At 36.0% G+C, this 14,997-nt stretch overlaps 1 protein-coding gene across 5 annotated transcripts; it reads right to left on the bottom strand.

Moving 5' to 3' along the window:
• Positions 1 to 3,478: 3,478 nt before the first annotated feature.
• On the bottom strand, positions 3,479 to 7,839 carry LOC103949518 (protein FAR1-RELATED SEQUENCE 5). Of its 5 annotated transcripts, none has more exons than XR_007251391.1 (5): positions 7,499 to 7,839; positions 5,052 to 7,324; positions 4,661 to 4,836; positions 4,109 to 4,195; positions 3,479 to 3,941 (listed from the first exon to the last, which is right to left on the bottom strand). XR_007251391.1 is itself a non-coding variant. In XM_009360631.3 (4 exons), the coding sequence occupies exons 2-3, from the start codon at positions 7,248 to 7,250 to the stop codon at positions 4,663 to 4,665; spliced, it is 2,373 nt and encodes a 790-aa protein (XP_009358906.2). In that variant the 5' UTR covers positions 7,251 to 7,324; positions 7,499 to 7,839; the 3' UTR covers positions 3,479 to 4,195; positions 4,661 to 4,662. The 5 variants fall into 5 exon arrangements, 3 of the variants coding, with proteins under 3 accessions (XP_009358906.2, XP_048422028.1, XP_009358907.2); XR_007251392.1 differs by having other exon boundaries at positions 3,479 to 3,728; XM_009360631.3 differs by having other exon boundaries at positions 3,479 to 4,195.
• Between the last annotated feature and the right edge of the window lie 7,158 nt (positions 7,840 to 14,997).

The raw sequence follows: 14,997 nt of genomic DNA, 5'->3' as shown, positions 1-14,997 counted from the left end.
TCAGCACTTCACTCTAGTGCTATAACCTTTTTTTTTTTTTTACATGGATTCATGATTAGGGTTTTTCAAAATGCTATTTTAAAATTACATAAAAAGTCGTTTAATATTACGGTCTAGCAGCTTTTCTTCACCTATATAAAAAGTTCTCGACTATCATGTACATATATTGAACTTATAATCCATAAGACTTGTATTCTTTACCAAATCTCACTTTACCGCCTTCACGAAGAAGTTGAGGTTCCACTATAAAATCAGTTGACAATATTAGAAGTAGCCCAACTATTTATAAGTACATGCAAGGTCCCTCCTCTCACCAATGTGGAATTCATTCACAACACGCTCCCTCACGTGTGGCGAATTTTCAAACCTAACACGTGGACAACACAACTCAGGTGACATGGAGCATGCATGGCAATTGGGCTTCACACGTGGGATAACCTGCTTTGATACCATGAAAAAGTTGAGGTTCCACCATAAAACCAGTTGGCAATATGAAGACTAGCCTAACTATTTAGAAGCACATGCAATGTCTCTCCTCTCATCAATGTGAGATTGATTCTCAACACTTTATTCTACATTGTCTCACTTTACCATATGCACTATTCATTCGTGTTCCACTTTACCATATACACTCTTCCTAAACACCGCATGTGTGCGCAAGCCCTAGGAGACCTTTTCTTGGGCTTGACGCACCTCCCTTTGCCACTAAGCTTTAGCCCGCTTCGCTCATATTTTATTTATTTAATTAATTTGGTAATGTTTTAGAATGATTCCTTATTTTATTTTAGTTCAAACAACTAATATAAATAGAGAAGTTCCAACCAATTAATCAAATATAAAATAAAACATTTAATATAAACAAATTATATTAAATTCAGTATCCACCAATTTTATCTTTCAATATCATGATATTGTATGTGACCAATGGATAATTTGGTTAATCTAATAATCTAATTTTACATAATTAGAAATCATTCTAATTCAACCTTGTAGGAATATCCACAAACCGAATAGTAACATCTAGCGGTGATTATCGACTACCTAGATTAGTTAGAATATGTTTGAATTTATACAACAAATATTTAGCACCTTAGTTATGTTACAATGCAATTATGTTCCATAGTCTATTATATTCCGATCATATATTATAAAGTATGGAACTATTGTCAAACTCTTCATAGAATCATGTACGTTGTTTTGACCAAAGATTTCTGGTGATAGATTGTTGAGAGGCTTCAACAATATCTTCCTTCATGATTACAGAGGAGGTGGCAAATTCCTTGTTGTGCATTCACATATTCCATATTAATGCATATGATCCTGATTCTCACACTAAAGGGTCCGTTATCGTTTGAGAGCTTCAAGATGAGGCCAAATATCACATTTACTAACATGAGATAACTAGTGATGCCCAAGGTATAAGAACTAGTTGCATCCACAACTCAGAATTGTGATACAATTGACAAGTAGATAACCTTCCAATTATACAATTCTATGGTTGGTCAATGTTCAGTGAACACAATCTTATAGTTGCCTTTATGTCTATTCCATGTCACTACATGCTTAGTCTAAGACTTACTACTAAATACGACACAAACCGGCATTTGGGAACGTTCAATAGTCTTTTCAATCATCCGATGGCTAGGAACATAGTTTAAGACTTAAGATCTGTAGGGTACGTATCTTAGGATTGGAACTTATTTGCAATACTATTCCTACAATTCAAGGTATTCCTTGGTCTCGTCCTAATCAACAAGGAACTTTCCTAATCCGCTATTAGGTCACGTGCTCGATTGACGAATTTGCTCATTTGCCTTTTTCATTGATGACTAGACATTGGGTTGCCATGAATAACCAATTACGTGTTGCCACGTCAATTGCTTTTTGGGTACACTCCAACAAATGAGAGATGGGTTAAACTCAAACTAAGCTTGATTTCTCCAGATTAAAATAATAAAACATCAGAAGAGAAGGCTAAAGTATAAGAAGAGAAGGTTGCATTTCAAGATTTGCGAATCAATTTCAATGTTTTCGGATCCTTTTGCAAAGATTCTTAGGGAGAATTTCTACCTCTATTGCTTTCCTCTTATTTCTTTTTCTTAATCTGAAGACATGAAACCCTAGTTTGAGTTTAACCCACATCCGTGCACTCATTGTTCGCACTAACATAGTTGAAAAGGCTAAATTGTCCATGCCATGTTAGTACAATTAACGGCTATTTTTAACTTATTTGAGAAAATAGGGTAAAGTAGGACATTAGGAAACAATGTATGTGTTAAAATAGGACAATATAAAATATTAAGATAAAGTGAGATACGGAAGAAAAGTGTATGTGACAAAGTGAATCAATATATAAGATAGGGTCTAAAGTAAAGATTAATGAAGAGTATAGGTATCATAACTAAAAATAGATCTTTTCTCATTTTAAACCCCATGTAGCCTACATGAGCACCCATTAGTTGTTAGTTATGTGTTAATTGAGGTGGTGATGGATATGGTGGACTATTCATGGGTATCCATTGCCAATCTTGAGGGTGAACTCTTCCACGCGGCACAACCTAAACGGCACCACCACAAGCGGAGTCACATGTGGGCCTTGGGGACGCACTCCCACCCAGATTTGTTATTTTCATGCAGGGTAAAAGACGATAATTTGCATAAAACAGGAGAAGTTTTGTTGAATTTTCGATAGAATTAACCTGTAATATTTTGTCCCTCGTGACATCAAGCATAAAATGGTTACGTCACGTTTAGGTGTGTGCTAGTACGAAGTTGGGGCATGTCAACACTAGGAGTCCTTAGTTTTGTGTTTGTGGTCCCATGAACAAGGTCGGATGACGACTATAGGGGATCCATAGGTTTCTCCTTCTCAAACAAAAGAAAAACTTCACCATGGAAGTGGGTCAGTGGGTCCCTATCTTGGGACCTTTCTCTCTCAAACCTTGTTCCACTCGTGTCAACATGATAATTTTTTAGTAACTTACCCTAAATGCTCAGCCAAATAACGCCTTTACCCAAACTCATCTCTCGAAATTGTTCGAACCCCGTCGAGATTCCTCCAACAACGCTTGAACAGTCGAACTCCCTTCGAGTAGCTAAAACTCTTCAACATGTCCAAACTAGGTTGTTTTTCAAAACTCGGTCTTTTTATAAAGTTCGTTTTTTCTCACTTCAACATTTTTAGAGAGGGAAAAATCCTCATCCTTAAATTTTAATTTCTTGAAACTTGAAAGCATCTCAACTCCAACAAGGTCGATTCTTTCCATTTCTTCAATTTGTTTTTTCAGTTTCAGTTACGTTGTGTGTATGGAAAAGCAACTCACACAACTAGACTTAAATTTGCAAGTCATATGTTAGGTGCTCAAATCACACAAGAATCTAAATCACTTGGGGTCAGAAAAGTATCAATCGCTCGTGTGAAGGATTGTTAGTCGTTGATTGGATGGTCCCACATAAATTTACAACTAACTACCATTGATGATTACGACTGACGATCACCCAAATCGTAGATTGAACTCTACTTAGGAAAATCATATCCTACAAAGTGTATACACAACATAAGAATATCACATTACATATCTCGCTCCAACAAAGGCTCGGAAGAACATGACATTCCATCCCCCCTTTCCCAGTCACCCGAACTCAAGCTTTCAGTTTCGGTGTCATATTACACAGTATTGCTTTCAATGCCAATAAAATGGGACTCAGCAAACTCCAATAAGCTTAACCAGCGAAATTGTTTACACATGTAATCAATACCAAAGAAACGGGGCAACGAAAGCCTAAAGATCGAAGCACGAAAAGTAAACAAAGTGTTGGTGCAGATACACTCCAGTGAAACTGTACTAACCTTCCTAACAGAAACCGCAGTTAATAGGTTCTGTACAGCCAATTTACAAGGATGAGTGGAAGATGACTTGTCAAATCAAGGATGAATTTACCTACAAGCGTATACGAAAACTTAAAATTGAAGGTATTATTCGACAGGCACAGAAAATAACATCTGATTATTACCTTCGACAGCAAACAATCACCAAACGAAAATATATAAATACACACACAATGAGAAAAGAGCTACCGAACGATTTCAATTGCTAAACATCCATACCCCGATAAACCCTTCGGCTCTCATGCCTGTCTTCTTGTGCAACCATTCATACAATGATGTCTCCTCCCAAAAAGTTACTGTTGCAGACTAGAAGATCACAAGATTCACAACCCATAAAATGTCAGAAAAATATAAATCGTTTTAAAATAACATAACTATTAACTAATAACAAAAAGAAAACAAGTCTAACGAATCTGCCAATACAAGATTTACACATGAGGTATCAAGCCTGTAACGAGACAAATCCGCAGCCAAGATCCATGATTTACAACATGGACCCTGCCAATTTCCCACATAAGTGGAGGTTATTTTCCAATTGATGTCGGACAGCCAACTATTAAGTATCTGCATAGATTTTGGATCGTACAACTATAAGTGCATAGCATTATACATCTACATAAATTCTATTTCCACATAGAACAACATTCACAGATTTCCAATTTCTACACCAATCATAAGTGAAGGAACAGCCTTATCCAAAGGGCATTGTGAAAGTACACCGACTAAAAAGCAGTAAAAAATAAAAGATAAGTACATGAGACTGTAGTGCACCTTTATAGGCCGTCCTTCATGCCAATTTTAATGTTTTGTACTTTAATTGACAATTGTGACTTATGATCCTCTATATCTTTCAAAACTGAAAGCAGGTTAGCCCGATAAACTTCACATTTCCGATTTGCGCACTCCAGCTCATTCGTAAGTTCTCGAATTTTTTTGTCCATATCATCCTACACAATAACACCCATAACAACAAAGTTACAACAGGCTTGAACAAATCATATATGCAAACAGTCAAACACCATTTCATTAGTCAAACTATTTGACAAACATCAGCAAAGAAAGATTGTGTCAACATGGAACGCACCATCAAAGGTAACAAAAAAAGGCTGACGCCTTAAGACAAGTAATCAAATAAATAAAAAATCGGAAAAATGACTCTAACCTCAGACAAGTGTTGGCCAGAACTTCCTTCATGATCCCCACTAGCACAACGTGCTGCCTGACTTGCCCCACCAGCCAAGTTCCCCCTGACATGCCCATTCACCATGGATTTCCCCTCATGCTTTGTGGCATGAGCTACTTTCTTTCCAGCTTCTTTCAAAGCTTCCACTGCAATGTCATAAGTTTCTGAAGACCTTGCTCCATCTACAAATTTAAAGGCCTCATGACGTAGGGTATTGTACCGAACAGTATGAGATTCTAGATAATTGGTATATACATCACTAGAACGTTCTTCTAACATGACACTGCTCTTGGCATTTCTAGTCCATCGTTTCAATATGTAATGGGATGGGAGAGTCAACACATTGGTCACTCTAAAGACTGCCAATACATGTCTGCAAAGAAGACCTGAGAACTCAAACATCTGGCAACTACAAGTTGCCATCATCTCCAAAACATTAAACTTAACATAGTATGCTTTATGGTCCTCCCCAAACTTAGCTACTTGATATGTGATGATCTCCCCATCATCATCACCCTTAGATGCTGTAAGAGTTAGCGTTCCAACTAACTCCTCTTGAAACCTCATAAATATCTTTTTTGTATAAAGCTCGGATGCTTGCTTTTCCATTGGAGATGGGGTTTTCAAAACTGGGGCAGTGTTCATAGTTTCAAAATCTGCTTTCACTTCCTTCTCATTTCGACTCTCTAGAGCTTTCTCATAAAGCTTAAAGAACTGACTCAAATTTGTTGAAGCATTCACATATCCATCAAAATATGAGTTCATACTGTCACTTCTCTGAGTAATGGACATTTCTGCAAAAAAAGTGTCCCGCAGATATACAGGGACCCACTGCCTGCGAGCGGAGTATACCATTTGAATCCATTCATGATCTCTGAGATTGTATCTATCAACAAGAGACAACCAGTAAGACTCAAATTCTTCTATGGACTCAGTCAAATTAACACACTTGTGAAAGTCTGCTTCAAAGGTCGGATGCTTAAGAAACACATGGGATAGCTTCTCCTGACATTTCTTAAAGATGTGCCATTTGCAGAAACGGAGCCGGGTCTGCGGGAAAACCTGCGTGATGGCTGACTGTATCACAGGATCATGATCAGTTGTAATTGACACTGGGGGCCGGCCTGACATTGCCATAAGCCATGTTTTGAACAGCCAAACGAATGATGCTTCAGATTCATTTATCAGAAAGGCACAACCAAACAAAACAGGCTGACCGTGATGGTTCACCCCTGTGAAAGGTGCAAAGGGCAAACGGTACCTGTTAGACCTGTAGGTAGTGTCAAAGGTAACAGTATCACCAAAATAACTATAGTTCATCCTTGCCTTTGGATCAGCCCAAATGACATTTCCCATGGACTGATCGTCATCGCCCTGCACGGCATAGAAAAAGTTGTGATTATCAGCTTGCATTTGTCTCAAGTAATCCAAAAGCATCTGAATGTCCCCATCTAAGCTCTTATGGCGATTATTCCTCATGTAATTCCTACAATCCACCTCTGTAAATCCGACTTTGCTTATCCCACCATATTCCTTAATCAGCGCTGACATAATCCTCCTGGGACCCATTCCAGCAGCCTGCAAGGTATCAATCAAAGTCTTAGCAGGACCAGATATTTGCCTGTGAGAACGAAGACAATGCACCTGATCTGGCGGAACCAACTCATGATTATGATCCTTAACAAAACCAGACACCACCCATTTCCCCGAATCTTGCATCTTTACAGACAAGGATGCTTTGCACCCAACTCTAGTGATAGTCCGAGGGCGCTTAATCTCCCTATCCTTGGTGCGCTTCTCATTCAAATTCCGGAAACCCTCTTTAGCACAAACAAACTGTCTCTGTATGATTGCTCCATCGCGCCTGGAACGACGTGAGGAGCTGACACGAGTACTGAACCCAACCCGCCGTGCATACGAATTGTAAAAGGCCTTGGCAGCCTCTTCAGACTCAAATTCCATGCCGTCATATGGCTCAAGGTCCAAGAGATCCCCCTCAGGAAAGTAAATTTCACCACCACCGAAAACAATACCACCGCCACTGCCACTCCCCAGAAGAGGACTATCAACCATTTCCTCATCATCAACAGGATGCTCAATGTCTACAAAATCATCATCCCCATCCCGGCCTCCCCCTCCTCCCAACCCAATATCAAACTCAATCACCTCGTTATCCATGTCAAAATTTTGAAACGGTTTCAGATCAATTCCAATTGAATTATCTCAAGCCCCAAACCTCACACTGTTGTAATCTGTATAAATATAAAATGAGTATTATGTCTGTATGTATGTATATATATACACACCCATATACAGAATCACTGATACATAAATAAGGTCATCTACAATCTTAGCGGGAAAAAAATTGAAATTTCAAAGTAAATTCTAACAAATATGTAAAAAATCTATGAAAAAGAAAGACTGACCCAGAAAGATATAGACTTTCACAAAGACTCGCATGGTCTTATTCCGCTGAGAAAGTGAACTATTGTGAATCTTCAGCAATATTCAACCTTTAGCTTTAGCCAGTGGAGTGAGAGACAAAAATGGCAAGTTTTAATTAGGGTTTTCGGAATAGCAGAGAAACCCTAGAACCTTGGTCCAATTTTTAGTGGGATTAGGAATTCAGATTTAGGGTTTTGGATTCAAATTGATCGAATTGAAGGAAATAATTGGGAAAAATATGAATAAAAAATCGGGAGTACAAGGAAAGTGATGATGAAGGTAAAAGAGGGACGGGAGCTTCAGGAGGGTCGGGTAGGCTGTTCGTATTCTATTCTGACCCGGTTCCTGAGGCTCTGATCAACTACGTCACTTCGTCACTTTCACCAGCGCTCCTTCACCGTTGGATGTAAATGATTGTCATCATGCAATATGAACCGTTGATTGCAAGGAAATTGAATATCAATATCAATTTATCTGAATTCCAACTTTCTGCAGTAGACTTTTTGTTTTTGTCAAACTTTCTGCAGTAGACTTGACAGTTTAGATGATTTTAATTAGCTAAAATACAAAAAATTACCTTAATTATTGGTGTCATGACACTTTCATACCTTATATTTTAAAATTGACAATGTCATATCTCATCTTACGAATTTGTGCCAATGTTATACCTTCCGTTAGTCTGCCGTTAATTTATCAATTAAATGCTGACGTAGCTTGATCTAGATCCCACTTTCTATTAAAAAAATAAAAAATAAAAAAATCATTTAATATTTTTAAATATTAAAATAATAAAAAAAAGTTGAAACAAAAAAAAATCAAAAAAATCAAAACCTTCCCATCCACCCCCCCTTCTCTCTCTCTCCCATCTTCTTCTTCCCTGCGTGATTCAACCAAAAAAAAAAAAAAATTTGCCCCAAACCCCCCCCCCCCGAAGAAGAAGAAGAAGAAGGAAGGAAGGAAGGAAGGAGGAGCAGAAGAAGAATAAGAAAAAAAAAAAAAAAACCCAACCTAGTTCGTCCCTCCCCCCCAAAAAAAAAAAACCTAGTTCGTCCCCCCCTCCCAAAACAAATCCAACCCCCTGCCAAACCAGAAAGCAAAAGAAGGAGGATGAAGAAGAAGAAGGAAAAAAAAAAAAAAAAAAACCCAGATCCCATTCGTTGATTCCGCGAGGGGTGAGTGCGAGGTTGGGTGGGTGTAAGAATGGGTGCGGAAGGTGGATGCGAGGGGAAGACGAACTGGGATTTTTTTTTTTTTTTTTTTCTGGGTTGCAGGTAAGGGCTCGGGTGGGGGAGAAGAGGGGGTGGGGGGGATGGGGGAGAAGAAAGAAGGACGCGCGCGCGGGGGGGGGGGGGGAAGTGGGAAGGGATAAAGTTTTTTTTTTTCTTTTCTTTTCTTCTTCTTCTTCTTTTGTTTTCTGGGTTGCAGGCTTGCAGCAGGGGGTGGGGGGGGGGGGGAGGGGGAGGGTGGGAAGGGATGAAGGTTTTTTTTTTTTTTTTTTTTGCTTCATTTGTTTTCTGGGTTGGAGTTTTGCAGTGGGAGGGATGGAGGGAGGGAAAGAGTTGATTCGGTTTATTTTTTTTTTTTTTAACTTTTTTTTTAATTTTAATATTTAAAAAATATTAAATAATTTTTTTTTAGTTTTTAATAGTATTTTATTAATTTTTTTAATAGAAAGTAGGCCCTGAATCATATCACGTCAGCATTTAACTGAAAAATTCACGCTAAGCTAACGGAAGGTATAACATTGGTACAAATTCGTAAGATGAGGTATGACATTATCAATTTTAAAAGATGAGGTATGAAAGTGTCGAGACACCAATAGTTGAGGCAGTTTTTTGTACTTTACCCATTTTAATTTTACAGGAAGGGATCCATTCCACCTAAGCCTCATGATCCATAAATCCGGATTTTTGAAATTTAATCCAACGGTTACAAATATAGAATTTCATTAAAAGTTAAAAAAACTTTAACTGTTGGATCAAATTTCAAATATCCGAATTTGTAGCTCATGAAAATTCGGTGGAAGGGATTCAAAGGGGATCCCTTTCCATTTTATAGTGTTTGTCCATCCACTCGGAGTCGGAGCCATTCAATTATTTCTCATCCAATGTCATTGGATTTGTTTTCTTTCATTAATCTAGTTTTCTTGTTTGGACTAATTATGTCTATTCAAATACGATTGTGGCCCTTTGCAATCAGTTCCAAAGATACTCTTATGCAGATTATAAGGTACGTTACATACAGTCGAAAACAAAAGTGTATATGATTAGTGGATATAAAATGGCATTTGTCTTCCTTTATGTTTTGGTCCTATAAATTACAAAGCCTCAGTAGCGTGTAGACTGAGTAAATATGATCTAACTACGTTCTTCTTGTGAAAGTGAGCGTGACAACTTGCAATTGAGCTCGGTACAAGTATAATGGAGGTGATGGTTGTGTCGGATGCACTACTTACTCTATACTGAAACGATTATGGTCGAGGAAGGAAAACGTCTTGACATTCTGCTTTAGAACTTGAAGACAAGGTTACTAGATTAATGTAAAGTTCACTAATAAGTTCGACTTTCGTTGTGCCAAACAAAGGATAACTGGAGAACACCTCACTTCGCCAAAGCTAATGAGATGACCTTTTGAGACAAAAGAATGAAGAATTCCATCTGCCAAGACTTTAGATGGATAACCAACAAAGCTAATCCTGGGGGTGTGCAAAAGGTGTCACCGCACAGGCCCCCAATTTTCTTTACATGTAAATAGATATACATTATATATATAAATGTGCAAGTTGATAATAATTTTAGTACCAGTGCTAGTGGTGTAAGGCTTCAATCTTCTTGTACATGCCTGGGTTCAAGTCCACTATTTTAAAGTTCTGCAAATTTATTAACTTAAAAAGTTACAGGAAACACTTGTGTCCACTCAAATAATACTTATAATTTGTTGCTCAAATTTGTAGTATTTAAATTTTATAAATACAAATTGAAAAAAAAAATAACAAATAAAATACAGTATTAAAAAAGATGAAGGGCTTCCATTTGAATTTTGCACAGGGCACCTAAATTCTCAAAGCTGGCCCTGATAACCAACTAAGTGTTGTCATAGATCCGAACTGAATGTTCTTCTGAATTGTTTGGTTCTACCCCTCCAGTGTTGTTAATCCAAATTGAAGATGTTACAGGTTGTTAGTCCAAAGTGAAGATGTCGCAAGTTGTCAACACATTGTTGTTTACTTGTCCAAACTAAAGTTGTGTTGAATGAAGATGTTGCAAGTTGTTAGTCTAAACTAAAGATGTTGCAGGGTGTCAACATAATATTGTTTACTTGTATGAACTGATGATGTGTTGACGAAAAATGTTAAGATAGTTAGTGTGATTTTCACTTAAAAAGCATTTTCGTGTAGGGAATTTTGAATTGTTTATTGAGTTAAAAGGGCTCATTCACGTTGTAGATCCTCATGCTAAACAGGCCTTGGATAATCAGTTGTCGACGCATCTTTGATTGCACCACGTCTCTGAAACTCTTATCTCATTTTCTGCATGTGAATTATCCCAGGCTAATAAGGGACGACGTGCAAAAACCTCTTGATGTAATCCTATCCTTACTTTACGAACGAATAAAAAATAAAAAATAAAAAGACATCCTTATCCAAAAGATTGAAAAGAATCCTCATTTGAATAACCAATTAGGCTTCCATTTAGGTGTATTTATTTTGTTCCAACCGACAGCCTACCAATCCGAATCAATCGTAACTTATTAGTATTATAGTTTAGTAGTATTTCTCTTCATTTGTAGGTGAGAGATCTTAGTTTAATTCTTACCAAGACGAATTTGACCCACATTTTTGCTAGTCCATTGTGAGGCTTAGTACTAATTTGATATTAAGGTGTTTTTATAAAAAGTGGGTATCAAAAAAATCTGAGCTCAAAAAGGTGTTTGGTAAACACTTAAAACAACTTATTTTCATAGTTTTGAGTGAAAAAAAAAAAGTGAAAACGTAAAGCAGCAAATATGAGCTTATTCTCACAGCACAGTAGAAACAGTTTTTTTTTTCAAAACACAGCAATTCCAAACCAACCCTTAGCCTACCTCCTTCCTTTTTGTGTAGATAATATTGTTTGTTCCAAAATTAAAAAAAAAATGATTGTATTCAAACATTTTGCCCAAGTAATTATCAATAAAATATCAGGATAATTCCAATTATTCGGAAAATAATTAATGGGGCTTTTAGATCCAGGTCCAAAAACATAGATGGTTTTTAGGAGTGAGTCCAATTACCTAATTATATGTATTTATTTTTTTAATGCTCATAATATATTTTCTAAAAATATTAAAAATCAATTAAAATCTTCTAATATTATGAATTTTCAACCCCAAAAAATATAATTAATATCTTATAACAAAAAAAATAATATATTGACATAAATCTATCTGCAAATCATTCTACCCTAACTCAAGTAACAAATATATGAATGTATATTATACCTATAAGTAAGATATGAAACTTAACTAAAAGGTGGAAAAAAACATAATATATCTACAAACAAGACACATGAATCTTACTTGATTATAAAAAAGAATCTGTCATATAGGTAGATAAATATAATTAACTTATGATATAGGTTGATTATAAAAATAAAAACTAAAATCTATAAATGGGGTTTAAAACAGGATAAAGAACAAGAAAGAACAAAATAAATAAATAATCAAAGAGATAATTAGGAAGAAATTTGATTTTTATAATAAATCTTATCATTTAAGAGATAATTATTGATAATAAAATAATAAGATTTAAGGAATTGGACTAATTTTAATAAATTGGACTATTCCTACTATTGGCTTAAAAAATTGGACCTATATCAAGTTTCCCCATAATTTAATATGGTTATCACAACAACAAAATCTAAAATAATTGGAATTATATTAATGTTTTACTCATCAGATAGTCTAAAACTCTGTCTATTCAACGGTCTTAATTTCTCAGATTGATGACTTAATTTTTGGTCCAATCACCTTCAGTTACAATATACAATATTGTTGAAACACATTGGTCTTCAATTATCTTTCTAATTGTTTATGCTTTCTCTCAATCCTAGCAAATATCATATAAAAATATTTAAAATTAAATAGAAAATTTAAGTTATACCCAAGGACGGAGCTAGTATAGCCTTAGGGGGCGGATGCCCCCACTAAGGGTGGCGGTCATCTAAATTTTTTTGTTGTATAGTTTTGCATTCCAACCAACCCTAATTAAACTATAATAAAAAAATAGGTAGATAACTAAAACAAGTCTAGCTTTTTCATCCCAATGCCCCTCACAGGATGGCAATTAAATTAACAATTAATTTAATTGAAGGGGGTTATGCATTTTGGGCAAAACGGAGGGGAGGGGTGGCGGGGTTTTTGGAGTGAGCGAAGTTAACGAAGTGAAAATCTTAGAGGGGGTTATCAAAGAGGAGAGCTAGCTGTCCATGACTCTTCAACCTTCAACGTTCAGTGTGCGAGCTCCGTTTCAACATAGGCCAGCATTTGCTTGCACAAACTCACGAAGTGGAGTCACTAACTGCTGAGGTGACAATTTTTAGAGAGGAAATAAGAGGATTCGAACAGGAAAATAAGGAGTTGCATAGACTTGCCGCAAATTACTCCACATCCATGAAAAAGAAACATGACCAATTACAGAATCCGAAAGTTAGATTCATAACGATCACCAAAGGTTTGTGGCAATATTCCGAAGGCAACCGGTGCCTACCTTCTAGAGCCGCGAATGGAGCCAGTGGTGAGGCATAACTGCTGCAGTTTGTTGCCTCGTTCATTCAATTCTGTAGCTCTAGCCCCGGTTCTACCTATTGTGCATGATTAAAACTTTGTAGGTAGAGCGTAGTGCACCTAATTTAAAAGGTCTCTTGCACCCAGTGGTGGAGCGAAAAATGCAAATTAGGAGGGGCCTTAAGCCATACAAAAGAAATTAGACAAATTAATTGCAATTTTATTGAACAGGAGAAAAATTAAAGGTTTTGTTTTTTGTATTGGCATGAAAATTTTTAATCAAACAAGATGGTAGAGCCTAATTTTTAGTATTGACATGATTATATCATAAGAACAAAACTTGTTTATGACTTTGCCAAATAAAATATTAATACATTAGATTAAAGCAAAAAATTTTAAGTGAAGACTTAAAATTAGATCTTGTTCTAGATTGCATAGGTTTTTTTATTTTTATTTTTATTTTTATTTTTTTATATCAACTGGCCAGAAAAAAAGATTATGCTTTTTATATGGTAAAAACATAAGGCTTATTATTGTAAAAAAAAAAATTAAAAAAAAATGTGGGCTTGGTTTTATATGGTAAAATAGAAGGGAAATAAAAGGACTGAAAAAGCGCCTATTATCGAGTTGTTATAACTGAAAACAAACAACATGTGTAAAAAAAGTGGGGAATTGTTATTAACATTCTAAAAATCTCATTTTACACTCCAAACTTTCTATATTAGGAAACAAAAATACACTTGTTAAAAGTGTAAAATGAAAATTTTGAAGTGCCAAAGAAAACAAAATAGTAAGCACCATAAATTACGGTTTGGATCAATTATGTCGAACCCAATACTCTGTTTTATTCTACTATAGAACAGAATAACATAGGTTGCCTTTGTTTGGCCGGTTCGATGATCTTTTCTTTTAATTTGTCCACTCCAAGGAGTTGGTAAAATTTGAGCGACAATCAGGAACTATAAGTATATTATCTTGTCTTCATCTCTCTCATTACGCGATTCACGTTATAAGAAAAATATAAATACATTCTCATCAAACTCCTAAAAGGTGGCAAAATTTAAGGCACAATCACAATATATGAGTATATTATCTTGTCTCTATTTCTCTCCTATCACGTGACTTAGGTTATACAAAAGATATAGATACTTTCCCATCACTTTTGACCACTCTTGGAAGGTGGTAAAATTTGAGGCACAATCACGACCTATGACTATATTCTTTTGTCTCTCTCATTGCATAACTCATGTTAGGAGAAAGATAAAAATCATCACTTTTGCCCACTTCTAGCAGTTGGCAGAATTTGTGGCACAATCATGACCTACGTATTTATTCTCATGTCTCTACCTCTCTCTCATCACGTGACGTGACCTACTTTATAAAAAAAAAAAAAAACCTTTGAGAGTTTTTTTTTTTTTAAATGGGAATTAATTGTGGAGCCCACATCACATTGAATTTCAACGATCTGAATTGTTTGATTTTAAGTTGCACCTCATAGATCATCCTTACAAAATATTAGTCAAATTCGAATATTTGAGGCATCTAATTGAGTTAAAAGAAATGGGTTATTATACAAAATGGTCTTTGAGATTTGCATGATCAATAGAAATAATCTCTGAGATTTGCATGATCAATAGAAATGGTCCCTAAGATTGTCCACCATCCATGATTTTGATCATTCCTTCAAAAACTCTTTGGGCAACTTTCAAAGCTTCGT

Source organism: the organism of the source record quoted next, unplaced genomic scaffold, assembly GCF_019419815.1.
Source record: "Pyrus x bretschneideri cultivar Hongxiangsu unplaced genomic scaffold, Pyrus_bretschneideri_v1 Contig10, whole genome shotgun sequence".
Taxonomy (NCBI): Eukaryota; Viridiplantae; Streptophyta; class Magnoliopsida; order Rosales; family Rosaceae; genus Pyrus; species Pyrus x bretschneideri.
This window is presented reverse-complemented; position numbering and strand designations above follow the sequence as displayed.

What these genes read in the sequence shown, in the direction of transcription:
- LOC103949518 (XM_009360631.3), bottom strand. Translation starts at nt 7,250, where the DNA reads ATGGATAACGAGGTGATTGAGTTTGATATTGGGTTGGGAGGAGGGGGA. An exon ending in CTGGCCAACACTTGTCTGAG is followed by an intron (nt 4,837 to 5,051) that starts GTTAGAGTCATT and finishes GTTATTGTGTAG; the next exon opens with GATGATATGGACAAAAAAAT.